Source organism: Callithrix jacchus, chromosome 9 (assembly GCF_049354715.1).
Source record: "Callithrix jacchus isolate 240 chromosome 9, calJac240_pri, whole genome shotgun sequence".
NCBI lineage: Eukaryota > Metazoa > Chordata > Mammalia > Primates > Cebidae > Callithrix > Callithrix jacchus.
The window spans coordinates 132,465,461-132,482,129 of NC_133510.1; the positions used below are offsets into that span (position 1 = coordinate 132,465,461).

General features: G+C 43.8%; 1 protein-coding gene across 1 annotated transcript in view; it reads right to left on the reverse strand.

Moving 5' to 3' along the window:
- Window positions 1-16,669, reverse strand: part of TMEM132D (transmembrane protein 132D) — an 880,461-nt gene that overhangs the window by 274,075 nt on the left and 589,717 nt on the right. Inside the window, exon 4 of the mRNA XM_035258183.3 lies at window positions 3,818-4,001. Coding sequence (XP_035114074.2) covers window positions 3,818-4,001 — 184 coding nt within the window. The remainder of the gene's footprint in view (window positions 1-3,817; window positions 4,002-16,669) is intronic.

Genomic DNA, 16,669 nt, shown 5'->3' on the forward strand with positions numbered 1-16,669 from the left:
CACTTTGGTTAATTGAGGCAGATGAATCACCTCAGGTCAGGAGTTCGAGACCAACCTGGCTAACAGAGTGAAACCCCATCTCTACTAAAAATACAAAAATTAGCCAGGTGTGGTGGCATGTGCTATAATCCCAGGTACTCAGGAGGCTGTGACAGGAGAATTGTTTGAACCTGGGAGGCGGAGGTTGCAGTGAGCTGAGATCACACCACTGCACTCCAGCCTGGGTGACAGAGAGAAACCCTGTCTTAAAAAAAATGATAAAAATGTTTTAAAAAAGTAATACAATATGCAATATTGTATTACCTTTTAAATACCATTTCCCAAACTGCCTTCCAGAAAGCTTAAGAAATGTGTAATTCTGCCTGCTATGGGTAAGGATTCCCATTTTCCTGCAACTCCACCAGCACAGAATATTAAAACTTAGAAAGTAGCTGCAATGTGGGAATGGTTCTCATTAATTTAGAGTGATTAGGTCAATGTCTTTGGGGTCACTCAAAGCAACAGGATGGAAAGAGGCCACACCCTGACCTGCTGGAGACACCTTATGGGTCCCAGGCCACTGACATTCAGACAGGGTATTGAAAGCAGGTTGGCATCATAAGGTCTTATTCCAGCGGCCAGAACACAGTCCCCTAACACTCTCTAATGCTCTCTGTTCCTCTTGAATTTATTCTCCCTGTACAGCCAGAATGATCTTCTGAAAACACGAGTCCTTCCTTGCGGCTCCCCTGCAGATCGCCTCGCAGCGGCCTCCCACTACACGCAAAATCCAGCTCCTCATGCTGGCTTCCCAGCTCCCTGGAGACTGAACTCAACTCACTCACTCCCCACATCCAGGCGGGCTGGCTTTCCTTCTCTTTCTCTTATGTTTCAGAAATGTGTGACATCAATCAATCAATCAATCAATCAATGGATGCATGGATATAAAATTTCCTTCACATATGTCTCAATAAAGATAGAATGAACAAAAGAAAGTAATTCAATAATGGCAACCACTTTCCCCGCATGACAACACTCCTTTACCAACGAAGTCAATGTGAAAATAACGCACCTTTCTCTGGCAAGAGAACTCAGAACATTCTCAATACAAAAGGTAGCTCAGACTCTGGCTTTCTACTTAGTTCTAGAGGAAGCCGCTCAGAGCCTCTGCTAACAACTCAACACACCAAGTTCTTTTTTTTTTTTTTGAGATGAAGTCTTACTTTGTCACCCAGGCTCACTGCAACCTCCGCCTACCAGGTTCAAGCCATTTTCCTGCCTCAGCCTCCCGAGTAGCTGGAACTACAGGTGCATACACCAGAACCAGCTAATTTTTTTATTTTTAGTAGAGACAGGGTTTTGCCATGTTGGTCAGGCTGGTCTCGAACTCCTGACCTCAGGTGATCCACCTGCCTTGGCCTCCCAAAGTGTTGGGGTTACAGGCGTGAGCCCCCGCACCTGGCCCCACCAAGTTTCAATCCAGTACATTTAATTCAGTTCAAGAATTAGTGAGTGCCTATATACTGTCTACCCTTCTTCTTATATTGTAAAATATGGAAGCTGTGGATAAGCGCCTTACCTGAAAAAGTTTATAACACTATTTCCAGAGTATTGTTTATATTTTAAATTCATTAGTTAATTAATCATAATATAGATAACATTTACCCTGTGTTTGCTCTAGGCTTAGCACTCTAATAAGTACACATTTTTTTCTTTTGAGGCAGAGTCGCACCGTGTCACACAGGCTGGAGTGCTGTGGTGCCTTCTTGGCTCACTTCAAGCCTTGCTTTCCAAGTTCAAGTGATTCTCATGCCTCAGCCTCCCAAGTAGTTAAGATTATAGGCATGTGCCATCAAGCCTGGCTAATTTTTGTAGTTTTTTAGTAGAGATGGGGTTTTGCCATGTTGGTCAGGCTGGTCTTGAACTCCTGACCTCAAGTGATCTGCCCACCTCAGCCTTCCAAAATGCTGGGATTACAGCACGAGCCACCGCGCCTTGCCTAAGTACACTTTAACTACTGCTTTATCCTTACGACAACATTATAAATAGGTATTACATCTATAACTCCCTTTACAGACGAGGAAACTGAGGCACAATGAAATTAAGTACGGTTGCACAAATAGCTAGCAGAGACCATGATTTCTTATGTCATTCTTTTTCCTGGGAGGTTCATAATGACCAATGAAAAACGGAAAACTGGTACTAAGATGTGGGACCTCTCTGAGCCTCAGTTTCCTCACATGGAAATAAAGGAGAATTGCTGCAGATGCTGCTCATTGCCTTAGAATACCTTTTCTCCTGTTTCCTTGTAACAGAATTTGAGCACTCTTTCATGCTAAAAAAAAAAAAAAAGTTAGGTTTCTCGGTCTTCCTTACAATTAGGTGTGGCCATATAACTAAGTTTTGCTGAATTGGATGCAACCAGAAATAGTATGTTGGATTCTTGTAAAGTTCTCCTGAAAAAAGGAAAGAGACTGGCCCTGGTTGAACTCCTGCCTTTTTACATTTTGATGATCTGCAGAATATAGATGTGATGGCTGGCATCTTGGCAGCTATCTTGGACCATGAGGTAATCGTGAGGATGGAATCCGTGCACCTAACTGCTGAAGTAGAAAGAAAGATAGGGCCTGGGTCTCAGATGTCATGGAACACCAAACCAGCCCTAGACCACTAACCCTAGGAACTTCTTTACATGAAAGAAGAAATTTGTACTTAATTGATAATTAGCCAGAGGGTAAGTAAGGTAGGGTGCCTGGACAGGGAGCTGTGTTGCTGTCAGCTGAATGCAGTTCCTAACTGGCGCACATGTCAAGGGGGTCTCCACAGAGACTTTCATTTCTAGCTCTAGAACATTTCATGTAGTATAGCAAGAAAAGGTCTGTAGGATGGGAAATGTTTCATCGGCTGCTGAAGGACAGGGAGAGGGACTTTTGTGGGAGTGGTGACCCGTATAGGCAGTGAAGAACAAGGGGGTTTGGAACAGGCGACAGCAGCATCAGGGCCATGTGAGGCAGGAGGAATGCGGAGTGTAGGGTGCGGGAAACAGCAGACAGCCAGGCCTGGGCTGAGCACCGCAGCAGGAGCTGCTCAGGCTCCTCAGACCAGAGGCGCGGAAGGAGCGAATTCTAATCAGCACCTGCTTGAGACAAATGGCGTTGCCATTCCCGGTGACAGAACCACCAAGGGCCCAAAGCAGAGCACACGACTGTCCCACAAAATAGTAACCAGGGAGGCTCGGTGCCTCTAACATAAAACAGCAAGGACCTTGTCAACCACAGTGACCCAAACACCTTTACATTTCCGAATGAACAACACCGTAACCAGGCTGGTGTCAGCATGCCACCGTCCAGGTCACCTTGGACTGAAAAACTCATTTCTGGTGCTCTTTGTGCATTGCACCAGAACGCTGGTCAATATTTCCTAATCGGTGGTCTGGGGGACCCGGCGGGTGTTTGGCAAATGTCTCAGCACATTTCACTCCCATGTTTTTTCTACATGGACTCCACAGCTGTGTGTGTGAGAGCCACAGGCGTCTACACCATACGGTACAAACACATTTATAAAGTCATCAACACTTCTCACACACCAGCAGACCCAAATCTAATACCTGGAGTTTATTTTCTAAATAATATGTTAAGAAAATTGTTTTTTTATATATAAGAATATTGACACACACACACACACACAAAATTGGCTATTGACAGTCAACTTTGTGGTTCCGTTTCTCCCTGTCCTGGTTCTTGGCTCCCCTACTTTTCCCCACCCAGCCTGGGTCCCAGGGCGGAGCCTTCCCTTCTTCCGAGTTCAGTCCTAACAGCCCACAGCGGGGCTTCCTTACCATGGCCAGCGGCACCACTCCAATCAGGTCCTTTGGGCTCACATAGATCTTGGACACTCCCAAGTCAGACGTGATCTCTCCGGGGTACTCGACCTGCCAGGTGACCAGCTGTGTGGCTGGCAGGTCACTGGGCTCTTCCACCTCCACGTCGATCTGCATGACCTCATAGGAGGCGCCATCCCCACTGGAGAGAAGACACAGAGAAGAAGAGCTTTAAGGGACTGATGAGGCATAGCATGCTTGGCTAGGAGCGGGCAGCCCTTGGCCATTTCTTTCTGTACCTCCACGTGTAACCAAGTGCACACATCCCTGTAAAGAGCCATCAGATACGCCATTCCAAAATGAACAGGCCGGCTTTAATATGCTTTGCAGCATCTGCCTGGGCTTACACACTGTCACTCCAGTTTCCAAAGTCCCTGTGCTGTGGGCTGCTCAGCTGCCCCAGAGCAGGTCTTTTTGGATAATTACGGGAAGCAGTGATTCCATTTCTTACAGGCTTCGCTTCCTTTCCCATTCTCCGTTAGGAGCACACTTTCCCTCATTCCCACAAATTTCTAGGCCACTTGTACCGGATTTTCCAAAGCTACAGTCAGATGGAGTAGGGTGCACAGAATTTTAAGGATGTCTGAGGGTCACATGGCTCTGTTATCTGGCAGTGGTAAGAAAGAATTGCAGAGAAACAGGTGAGGTGGGCACGGCACAGCAGGGTCAAGGGGGTCGCTGTGATGAACATGGAGAAGGCGCCAGATGTTACATGGAAATGGGAGTCATGGTGACCAAGACTAGTTTTTAGACACTCACTTTTCCTATAAGCACACATGTAGAAACAAGTCCACCTAGGATTTTCTGGATTGTTCTTACAGGGCTGTAAGTAGTTTAACTAGCTGGCTGCCTCGTCATAGTGAGTTTTGGTATAATGTCTGTTCTTCTATGTGACAGGTAATAAAATGTAGACTTGGTGCCCGCCTCTCCCTGAAGAGTAGATGAACCGGGTGTGGGTGAGAACGAGCAGAGGAACCACTGAGAGAGATGCTTTTTAAAGCCTCAGGGGCCGAAGCAATGTCTACCTGTCAGATTTTATACCACTGAGAAATGACCACTGAACTCTGACGTTTAGGAGCATAAGGTTTGTCCTTTTCTCTGAAAGGACATGTGGCGGAGCTATGACATTTTTATCACACTAGCAAACTCACCTAAGTTTATCAGAAAGAAGCTCAGAGATAAACAGTGAGGCTTCCAGGGAGCCTTATCCTCAGGGAGGGATGAGATAGAAAACTAGAATACCAGCAGAGATTCTAACGGACAGCGAAGGAAGGAGGGAAGGAGAGAGAGAGACAGAGTGAGAGAGAAAGGAGGGAGAAAGAAATGGAAGGAGATAAATAGAAAGAAGGGAAAGATAAAAGCGATCACTTGAGATCAGGAGTTCGAGACCAGGTTGGCCAACAGGGCAAACCTCATCTCTACTAATAAGACAAATATTAGGTGGGCGTGGTGGCATGTGCCTATAATCCCAGCTACTTGGGAGGCTGGGGCATGAGAATTGCTTGAACCTGGGAGGCAGAGGTTGTGGTGAGCTGGGATTACACCATTGCACTCCGGCCTGGGTGACAGAATGAAAATGGGTCTTAAAAAAAAAAAAAAGAAAGAAAAATAGAAGAAGAGGAGGGAGAGAAGAAAACAAAGAGGAGAGGAGGGAGGGGCCAGAGAAATGAGATGAGAAGAGCTACCAAAAGAACGAACCCCAGTTGCAGAAGTCAGCCTTCCACCTACGGAGTAGCTGTAATGGGCTGTCAGTAATGAAGGGGAAAAGATGACGGCTGCTTTTGAACCCTACAAAGCTCGCTCCCTTGTGGCTCCTGAAAGACAGTTGTTTAACTCTTTGAGAAGCAGCTGCTGTGATTAAACATCATCAACAAGTCGTCCGGGCCACGGTGCGCTTTCTTCTCCCACACCTCTCTCTTCAGAAGAAAAGGATGCTGCTGCCTCTTTGAAGCCCCAGACCGGCATTCTTATTCACGGCTGGAAGGAACTTGGAATTAAGATGCTGGATGCACCTTTGTTTTCGTATTAAAGCTTCACGGGAATTTTGGTATGGCTTTCCCATGTGATGAATGGAATAATCACGTTTGTCTGTGCAGGGCCTTGCCTTCTGTTTTTACTCACAAAGAAAGGAATTTATAGAACAGAATTAGGAGAGCTGCCTTTGAGCCATGAGAAGGCCTGCATCAGTGTAGCTCCCTGGAGAGTAACATGAGGCTACCCTACATGTCACATCACGCTCTAGCCTATTTCCTTCCAGGTTCCCTGGCCTCAAATAAAGACCAGCAATCCTTGCTTCCACTGGAACACCGGACGTCTCCCCGTTTTAGACTTTGCTTTACAAACAGTTTTTGGAGTTTGCTTTATTGGAAAAATCTTATAAATCCCTGAATATATTTAAGTTCTTGCCATCCTAGAAGTCTCACCTATAACGCAATTCAGTAAATATAACGTAGTAAGTGCTCCATTTACTTCATCTAATTTCACTCTTCCTGTGACCGTATTACTTCATGTAGAGTGGAACATGGAGAAGCCATCAATATTGCCTACTATGTCTATACTTAAGCCTGCAATTTATGATTGTTCCATAAATTTAGATTTTCCCCTTTTCTTTGTTTATTAAAAAAGTTTTTTTATATACTTTTAAGTTCTGGGATACATGTATAGATTGTGTAGGATTGTTACACAGGTCTACACGTGCCATGGTGGTTGGCTGCATCCATCCCCCTGTCACTTACATTAGGTATTTCTCCTAACATTATCCCTCCCCAATCCCCCCACCCTCTTCTATCCCTCCCCTAGCTCCCCCAACCCCCTGACAGGCCCCGGTGTGATGCTCCCCTCCCTGTGTCCATGTGTTCTCATTGTTCAACACCCACTTATGAGTGAGAACATGAGGTGTTTGGTTTTCTGTTCTTGTGCCAGTTTGCTGAGAATGATGGTTTCCAGCTTCATCGATATCCCTGCAAAGGACACAAACTAATTCTTTTTTATGGCTGCATAGTATTCCATGGTGTATATGTGCTACATTTTCTTTATCCAGTCTATCACTCGTGGGCATTTGGGTTGGTTCCAGGTCTTTGCTATTGTAAACAGTGCTGCAATGAACATATCTGGGCATGTGTCTTTATAGTAGAACGATTTATAATCCTTTGGGTATATACCCAGTAATGTGATTGCTGGGTCAAATGGTATTTCTATTTCTAGATCCTTGAGGAATCGCCACACTGTCTTCTGCAATGGTTGAACTAATTTACACTCCCATCAGCAGTGTAAAAGTGTTCCTATTTCTCCACATCCTCTCCAGCACCTGTTGTCTCCAGATATTTTAATAATCACCATTCTAACTGGTGTGAGATGGTATCTCAATGTGGTTTTGATTTGCATTTCTCTAATGACCAGTGATGGTGAGCATTTTTTCATATGTTTGTTGGCTGCATAAGTGTCTTCTTTTGAAACTGTCTGTTCATATCCTTTGTCTGCTTTTAGATGGGGTTGTTTTTTTCTTGTACATTTGTTTGAATTCTTTGTAGATTCTGGATATTAGCCCTTTGTCAGATGGGTAGATTGCAAAATCATTTTCCCATTCTGTTGGTTGCCAGTTCACTCTAGTGATAGTTTCTTTTGCTGTGCAGAAGGTCTTAAGTTTAATTAGATCCCATTTGTCTATTTTGGCTTTCGTTGCCTATGCTTTTGGTGTTTTAGTCATGAAGTCCTTGCCTATGCCTATGTCCTGAATGGTATTGCCTAGGTTTTCTTCCAGGGTTTGTATGGTGTTAGGTCTTACATTTAAATCTTTAATCCATCTGGAGTTAATTTTTGTATAAGGTGTAAAGAAGGGTTCCAGTTTCAGCTTTTGGCATATGGCTAGCCAGTTTTCCCAACACCATTTATTAAATAAGAAATCCTTTCCTCATTGCTTGTTCTTGCCAGGTTTGTCAAAGATCAGATGGTTGTAGTTGTGTGGTATTACTTCTGAGGCCTCTGTTCTGTTCCATTGGTCTCTATCTCTGTTTTGGTACCAGTACATGCTGTTTTGATTACTGTAGACTTGTAGTATAGTTTGAAGTCAGGTAGCGTGATGCCTCCAGCTTTGTCTTTTTGCTTAGGATTGTCTTGGCTATATGGGCTCTTTTTTGGTTTTATATGAAGTTTAAGGTAGTTTTTACCAGTTCTGTGAAGAAGGTCAATGGTAGCTTGATGGAGATAGCATTGAATCTATAACTTCTATAAATTACTCTGGGCAGTATGGCCATTTTCATGATATTGATTCTTCCAATCCATGAGCATGGAAGGTTTTTCCATCTGTTTGTGTCCTCTCTTACTTCCTTCAGCAGTGGTTTATAGTTTTTCTTGAAGAGGTCCTTCCCACTCTTTGTTAGTTGTATTCCTAGGTATTTGATTCACTTTGTAGCAATTATGAATGGGAGCTTGCTCATGATTTGGCTCTCTGTTTGCCTGTTATTGGTGTATAGGAATGCTTGTGATTTTTGTACATTAATTTTGTATTCCAAGACCTTGCTGAAGTTGCTTATCAACTTAAGGAGATCTTGGGCTAAGACAATGGTGTCTTCTAAATATACAACCGTGTTGTTTGATTTCCTCTTTTCCTAATTGAATACCCTTTATTTCTTTTTCTTGCTTGATTGCTCTGGCCAGAACTTCCAGTACTATGTTGAATAGGAGTGGTGAGAGCAAGGGCACCCTTGTCTTTTGCCAGTTTTCAAAGGGAATGCTTTCAGTTTTTGCCCATTCAGTATAATATTGGCTGTAGGTTTGCCACCGCTTTTATTATTTTGAGATACGTTCCATGGATACCTAGTTTATTATTAAGAGTTTTTAGCATAATTTTGTCAAAGGCCTTCTCTGCATCTATTGAGAAAATCACGTGGTTTTTGTCTTTGGTTCTGTTTATGTGATGGATTATATTTATAGATTTGCCTATGTTAAACCAGCCTTGCATCACCAGGATGAAGCCAACTTAATCGTGATGGATAAGCTTTTTGATTGCTGTTGGATTTGGTTTGCCTGTATTTTATTGAAGATTTTTGCATCAATGTTCATCATGGATATTGGCCCAAAATTTTCTTTTTTAGTTGTGTCTCTGCCAGGTTTTGGTATCAGGATAATGTTAGTCTCATAAAATGAGTTAGGGAGGATTCCCTCTTTTTGTATTGTTTGGAATAGTTTCAGAAGGAATGGTACCAGCTTTTCTTTGTACCTCTGGTAAAATTCAACTGTGAACTTGTCTGATCCAGGACTTTTTTTGGTTGGTTGGTTATTAATTGCTGCCTCAACCTCAGACCTTGTTATTGGTTTATTCAGGGATTGTACTTCTTCCTGGTTTAGTCTTGGGAGGGTGTAAGTGTCCAGGAATTTGTGCATTTCTTCTAGATTTACTGGTTTATGTGCATGGAGGTGTTTGCAGTAATCTCGATGGTAGTTTGTATTTCTGTGGAATCAGTGGTGATATCTCTTTTATCATTTTTTACTGTACCTATTTGACTCTTCTCTCTTCTCTTTAGATCCCTTTCCTGGTCAAGATGTAAAAACAAGGTCTGTTTTCAGCCACTTACCCTCTCTATGAAGTAGTGATGAAAGTGCTCTAAGCTGGGACTTCTTAACCCAGGACTATATCAGCCTTCAGGAAGGTTGTATCTTGAACTTGCGGGAAAACCATTGTATGTGTGGATTTTCCTGAAAGATTCCTTAGCTTGCATGGGTTCCCCAGTAGTTCATATACAGTGGGGTCCTGAACCAAGTTCCTGACAATCTCCTTGATAAATTACGCACTTGGTGATCTCACTGGAATATTTCCTCATGTGCACCTTAATGAAATTTGAATTTTAATGCCCTTTTAAAAATATTTTGCATCTAAGAGCTTCCCAAACTCTTACATAGTAGGCAATATTGATCATGCCTTCATGTTTCACTCTACAGAAAAGGACTGTGCCTTTGCAGTTTGCGGGGACAGTACATGTTCTGAAAAGAGTGGTCATGTTTATCTTGTTGCATTTTGTGCTTACAACAGAGTGTAATTCCTGACATTCATCAGACAGGAATCTGATGGATTGTGGGAGATAAATAGTCAGTTCAAGGGACGTTTATAAAATATGTCTGGTTACAGCAGTGATTTTCCACCTCCCATGCATTCAAATTGCCTGGAGGAACTTTACAAATAAATTAACATCCAGGCATCATCCTTACAGATTTCTGATTGTTCCTGATTGTAGCCAGGGTCAGATGTATTTGAACCAGAGTGACTCAATCTTGAGTGAGGGCTGGGAAATGAGGCTGGGACTTGCTGGGCTATATTCTCAGAAAGTCAGGCATTCCTGGCCTCTAGATGTTTATGGTTAAGGGAACAAATTGATAGCATTTACTAAACAGACCCAGACTTGGGAGTGTCCTCATATCCTGATTTCTGGAGAACAAAGACATTCCTAATTTTGCTTTAAAGTTAGTAATATTGCCAGGTGCTGTGGCTCATGCCTGTAATCCTAGTGCTTTGCGAGGCCGAGGTGGGTGGATCACTTGAGGTCAGAAGTTCGAGACCAGCCTGGCCAACGTAGTGAAACCTCATCTCTACTAAACAAAAAACAAAACAAAACAAAAACAAAAAATTAGTCTGGTGTGGTGGCATGTGCCTGTAATCCCAGCTACTGGGGAGGCTGAGGCAGGAGAATTGCTTGAGCCCAGGAGACAGAGTTTGGAGTGAGCTGAGATCATGCCACTGCACTCGAGCCTGGGTGACAGAGAACCTATCTCAAACACAAAAAAATAAAGATAATAATATTGATTAAGAAAATTAATCCTTTATCACAAACGTTTGTAGCAGAGCACGTCTCCCCATGTATACAAGCATTGTGGGGTGGACAGGTTCCTCCTCTTACTTTTGTGAATGTCCTATTCTGTCCATGGATTAGCTGTCCTTTCACCACTGTACTTTCTCAATAAACTTGCTTTTGCTTTGCACTGTGGACTTGCCCTGAATTCCTTCTTACGCACTATCTAAGAACGCTCTCACGGGGTCTGGATCAGGACCTCTTTCCCGTAACACATTTCTGGTGACCACAGACAGGACCATGGTGCAGAAACCCTGACCCAGCAACTACCTTTGGGTACGTGTGGGGTCCCGTAACATACTTCTGGCAAACCTCGAATGGATGATACTGAAGAGACCCCCGCAACCCAAAGGAAAATCATCTGCCTGCACCAATTGGCTAACTTAGAGTAAGTGGGGTGCACATACCTGGTAAATAATGGGATTGGGTTAGAGGCCCAACTTAGGGGAGTTACAGTGTCTCTAAGACAGAGTGGGTTAGAGGCCCCTCTTAATAAAAGGCAAGGACACCTCACCAACCTTGGGTTAGGGCCCAACTTAGTTCCTTCTAAGTTTTAGGGGGTTAGAGGCCCCTCTCAGTAAAGGCCCTCTCGGCTAAGAGCAGGTCTGCAGGCTACGCTCTTCATATGAAGCCCCCTTTTCCTTCCTGCTGCGTGATTGAGTTTCTTGATTGCTGTCTCTGCTTTATTGTCATTTTCAGGAAACTTTACTGGGTCTCAGAGATTTTAACGTACTCTTTTCCTACGCGCCTCCCAATTTCCGTCCTTCTGCCTGTGAAACGTGGGGAGCAAAAAGCATCGACGGCTCCGTCTCTGAAATTTCTGATTGAGATTTGGTATTTCACAGCTATGAGCAGTAAGACTAGATAGATGCGGTTACGCTTCGTTGCCTCTATGCTGACTAGGTGTGATTGAGAAGCACCAGGAAGGAAATCAGGGGACTCTCCTCTTTGCTCTTTTGTTTCATTCTGCACAGGAAGAAAACTTCTTTCTTGGATTCAGGTGAACCGGCTTTGCTTGTCCGCCATCGCCTAGAACCCGCTCGCTCCGGTCCTCCTCATCTAGATCCTCTTCATTTCCTTTGCTGTATTTCACATTTTGGTTGAACTCCATGTTGTGGTTTATCTAAGATGCACGGCTCAGCTCACTTACGTTATTTAGGTAATGTGAATAAGAGAATTCGGCTTTTGGCAGGGATGCCCTCGTTAATGCAGCTGGTCTTTAAATCCTCTCTGTCTCTTTTTAGTGGAACATGGCCAGTGGCAATACAATCCTGCAGCTTTGGAAATATTCCTTCAGCGCGACCTGCCTCCTTCATGGGAACCATGGCATTGATTCCAAAGAACTCACCACTAGGATGTATTCTTGAACACTCGGACAAGTTTCAACTGAATGGGCTTCAGAAGAGAAAACTGGCGTTTCTACGTAATATGATGGTATTTGGCTTCGGCATTATTTGGAAAACGAAGAGAAATGGCCTCCTGCTGGAACTATGGCCTTCAAGTCAATTTGTTTTGTAAGTGGGAGGGAAAATAAGATGAAATACCGTATGTTCAAGCATTTTCGCTGCTCAGTCAGGATAAAACCCTGCAGCAGGCGTGTGCATGTTTGATGAGAGGAAAAGCAGAAAAAGAGCCAGGCATAGTCCTGTTTATGTGACGGATTATATTTACTGATTTGCGTATGTTGAACCAGCCTTGCATCCGGGGATGAAGCCGACTTGATCGTGGTGGAGAAGCTTTGTGATGGGTTGCTGGGTTTGGTTTGCCAGTATTGTATTGAGGATTTTCGCATTGATGTTCATCGTGGATATCGGCCTGAAATTTTCTTTTGTTCTGTCTCTGCCAGGTTTTGGTACCAAGGATGATGCTGGCCTTACTACATAAATCGGGGAGGAGTCCTTCTCTTTGGATTGCGTGGAATAGTTCCAGAAGGAATGGTACCACCTCCTTTCTGTACCTCTGGTAGAATTTGGCTGTGACTCTGTCGAGACCTGGGCTTTTGTTGGTTGGTAGGCTAATTACTTCCTCATTTCCAGAACTTGTTATTGGTCTATTCAGGAATTTGACTTCTTCCTGTTTTAGTCTTGGGCCATACTGTTCAAAGTAATTTATAGATTCAATGCTATTCCCATCAAGCTACCACTGATTTTCTTCACAGAACTAGACAAAATTATTTTAAATTTCATATGGAGCCAAAAAAGAGTCTGTATAGCCAAGACAATCCTAAGCAAAAAGAACAAACTGGAGGCATCCTGCTACCTGACTTCAAACTATACTACAAGGCTGTAGTAACCAAAACAGCAAGGTACCAGGACCAAAACAGATATATAGACCAATGGAACAAAACAGAAGCCTCAGAATTAACACCACACATCTACAACCATCTGATCTTTAACAAACCTGACAAAACAAGAAGTGGAGAAGGGATACCCTATTTAATAAATGGTGCTGGGAAAACTGACTAGCCATATGCAGAAAATAGAAACCAGACCCCTTCTTTATACCTTATACGAAAATTAACTCCAGATGAATTAAAGATTTAAACATAAGACCTAACACTGTAAGAACACTAGAAGAAAACCTAAGCAATACCACTTGGGATATAGGCATAGGCAAAGACTTCATGACTAAAACACCAAAAGCACTGGCAACAAAAGCCAAAATAGACAAATGGGATCTAATTAAACTAAAGAACTACACACAGAAAAGAAACTATTATCAGAGTAAACAGGCAACCTACAGAATGGGAGAAAATTTTTTAATCTATCCATCTGGCAAAGGTGTAGTATCCAGAATCTACAAGGAACTTACACAACTTTACAAGAACAGCAACAACAACAACAACAAAAAACCATCAAAAACTAGGTGAAGGCTACGAACAGACACTTCTCAAAAGAAGACATTTATGCAGCCAATAAACATGTGAAAGAAAGCTCATCGTCACTGGTCATTCAAGAAATGCAAATCAAAACCACAATGAGATACCATCTCACGCCAGTTAGAATGGCCATCATTAAAAAATCTGGAGACAACAGATGCTGGAGCGGATGTGGAGAAATAAGAACGCTTTTACACTGTTGGTGGGAGTGTAAATTAGTTCAATCATTGTGGAAGACAGCGTGGCGATTCCTCAAGGATCTCGAACCAGAAATACGATCTGACGCAGCCATCCCATTATGGGGTGTATATACAAAAGATTATCAATCATTCTACTATAAAGACACATGCACATTTATGTTTATTGTGGCACTGTTTATAATAGCAAAGACTTGGAACCAACCCAAATACTCATCAGTGACAGACTGGTTAAGGAAATGTGGCACATATACACCATGCAATACTATGCAGCCATAAAAAAGAATGAGTTCTGTAATCCCAGCACTTTGGGAGGCCGAGGCAGGTAGATCACGAGGTCAAGAGATCGAGACCATCCTGGTCAACATGGTGAAACCCCGTCTCTACTAAAAATCCAAAAAATTTAGCTGGGCATGGTGGCGCACGCCTGTAGTCCCAGCTACCCAGGAGGCTGAGGCAGAAAAACTGCTTGAATCCAGGAGGCGGAGGTTGCAGTGAGCTGAGGTCACGCCACTGCACTCCAGCCTGGTACCTGGTGATGGAGTAAAACTCTGCCTCAAAAAAAAAAAAAAAAAAAAAAGAATGAGCTCATGTTCTTTGCAGGGACATGGATGAAGCTGTAAGCCATCATTCTCAGCAAACTGACATAAGAACAGAAAACCAAACACCTCACGTTCTCATTTATAAATGGGAGTTGAACAATGAACATACATGGACACAGAGAGAGGAACATCACACACCGGGGCCTGTTGGGGGTAGGGGGCAAGGGAAAGGAGAGCATTAGGACAAATACCTAATGCATGCAGGGCTTAAAACCTAGATGACGGGTTAACAGGTGCAGCAAAGCACGATGACACGTGTACACCTATGTAACAAACCTGCATGTTCTGCACAGGTATCCCAGAACTTAAGGTAAAATTAAATTAAATTAAAAAGAAAAGAAAACTGGCCATTGGAAGAGGGATGGCAGAGCATCCCAAAAGGAGCCATTGGGACCTCGACCTACGGATGGCTGAAATAGACAGGCAACTTCAAGGGAGACGGGCCCACGACCTTCCACCACAGTCCCCACTGGACAACTAGCCATATCTCCGCAGGAGCCTCAGGTAACTCATGATGTGGCAGGTAAGAATATTAACTTCCCTTTGGAATGCTTACTCTGTTTTCACTCATTATAATGGGCCTCTGTCACCCCAAAACTTTATGGTCAAGGGGATAGATGGACAAGTCCATAGATGCCATTTTATGAGTCCTTTAAGCCGCTCTTCAGGGACTTTGGCTTTCTCCTGAATCCCCGCCCCCTCCCACCCCAAAAGATACTACTGTTTTCCAAAAAAAACAGTAGTATCTTTTGGAAACCACAAGGCAGATAGAAATTGCTCCTTCTCCTTTCCTGTGAGTAAGTATCAGGCTTTGTTGTGAGACACTCCTGACATAACACTTAAGGTACGCCAGACTTTGAATCCAGCTACCTGTTTGCCTGAGCCCCCAGGCACCCTAGGTCATGCTTGTACTCAAGTTATGAAGCAAGTTTACTCCAGCCATCTGTATTTAAAATAGGAGCCTCTAGATAATCCTGAGGCAGAATGGTTTGCATGTGGAAGTGTCTGTGCACCAGGGCAAAAGGACAACAATCTGTTTATACCAGGTGCTAACCAGTAAAAACTCGTTGAACATTTGCATGGGTCTATCATTGGAAAAGGGATTCCCTGTTTCAATCAGTGTTTCACCTTCTTCATAGGAAAAGGCTTACTTAGAACAGTGAAGTAGGGAACCTGGGCCTGTGAACTCTGTTCCAGAATAACCCAAATAGCCACTCCACTTTGGGTATGAGTTGGAACCATGTGGACAGTAACTTATTTACCCAGTGGGCACAGACTTTAGTTTCTCTACATAATCAGATGACCTGTTGGGTATGCGGAGAATTTCCACTTTCCTCCACTCTCCCTGGAATAGTCAACGGACCAAGTCAAGTTTATGGGGATGTTACTAGGATTGGAAACTGAACACCGTAAACATAACCCCTCTTTTCCCATGTGTCATAGCCACGCAGGCCTCAGCCCCTTCCCTCCGATGAAGATTCAAGAAAGCACATTTCTTTTTTTCTTTTGAGACGGAGTTTCGCTCTTGTTACCCAGGCTGGAGTGCAATGGCGCGATCTCGGCACACCGCAACCTCCACCTCCTGGGTTCAGGCAATTCTCCTGCCTCGGCCTCCCGAGTAGCTGGGATTACAGGCACGCGCCACCGTGCCCAGCTAATTTTTTGTATTTTTAGTAGAGACGGGGTTTCATCCTGTTGACCAGGTTGGTCTCAATCTCTTGACCTCGTGATCCACCTGCCTTGGCCTCCCAAAGTGCTGGGATTACAGGCACGTGCCACCACGCCCAGCTAATTTTTTGTATTTTTAGTAGAGATGGGGTTTCAACATGTTGACCAGGATGGTCTCGATCTCTTGACCTCATGATCCACCAGCCTCGGCCTCCCAAAGTGCTGGGATTACAGGCGTGAGCCACTGTGCCACACAGAGAAGTCAAATGACTGGTTCCTGCCTCAACTAATTGCTGTCCTCCTGCCACATTCGACCATTGTTCCTGCTCAACCTTGCAAAATTTCCCCTTAGGCATTAGGTTTCTCAACACCCCCACACCTGTAACTATGTAATTTATCACACCCTCTCCTCTGCTTTCCACCAATAACCCCACCCTTCTGACCATGCCTGTTTGTAGTGGATAATCCCTATCCTTGTGACCATGCATCTCATGACGCCCTCCCCCTCCCTAAAATAGACTACCACCTTTAACTGACCCTTTGCCCCAAATGACATAACCAGTTCCCATTCCTCCGCCCTTCACCTAACTGCTTTCTCCGACTGGCCCGCTTGCATAGAAGCA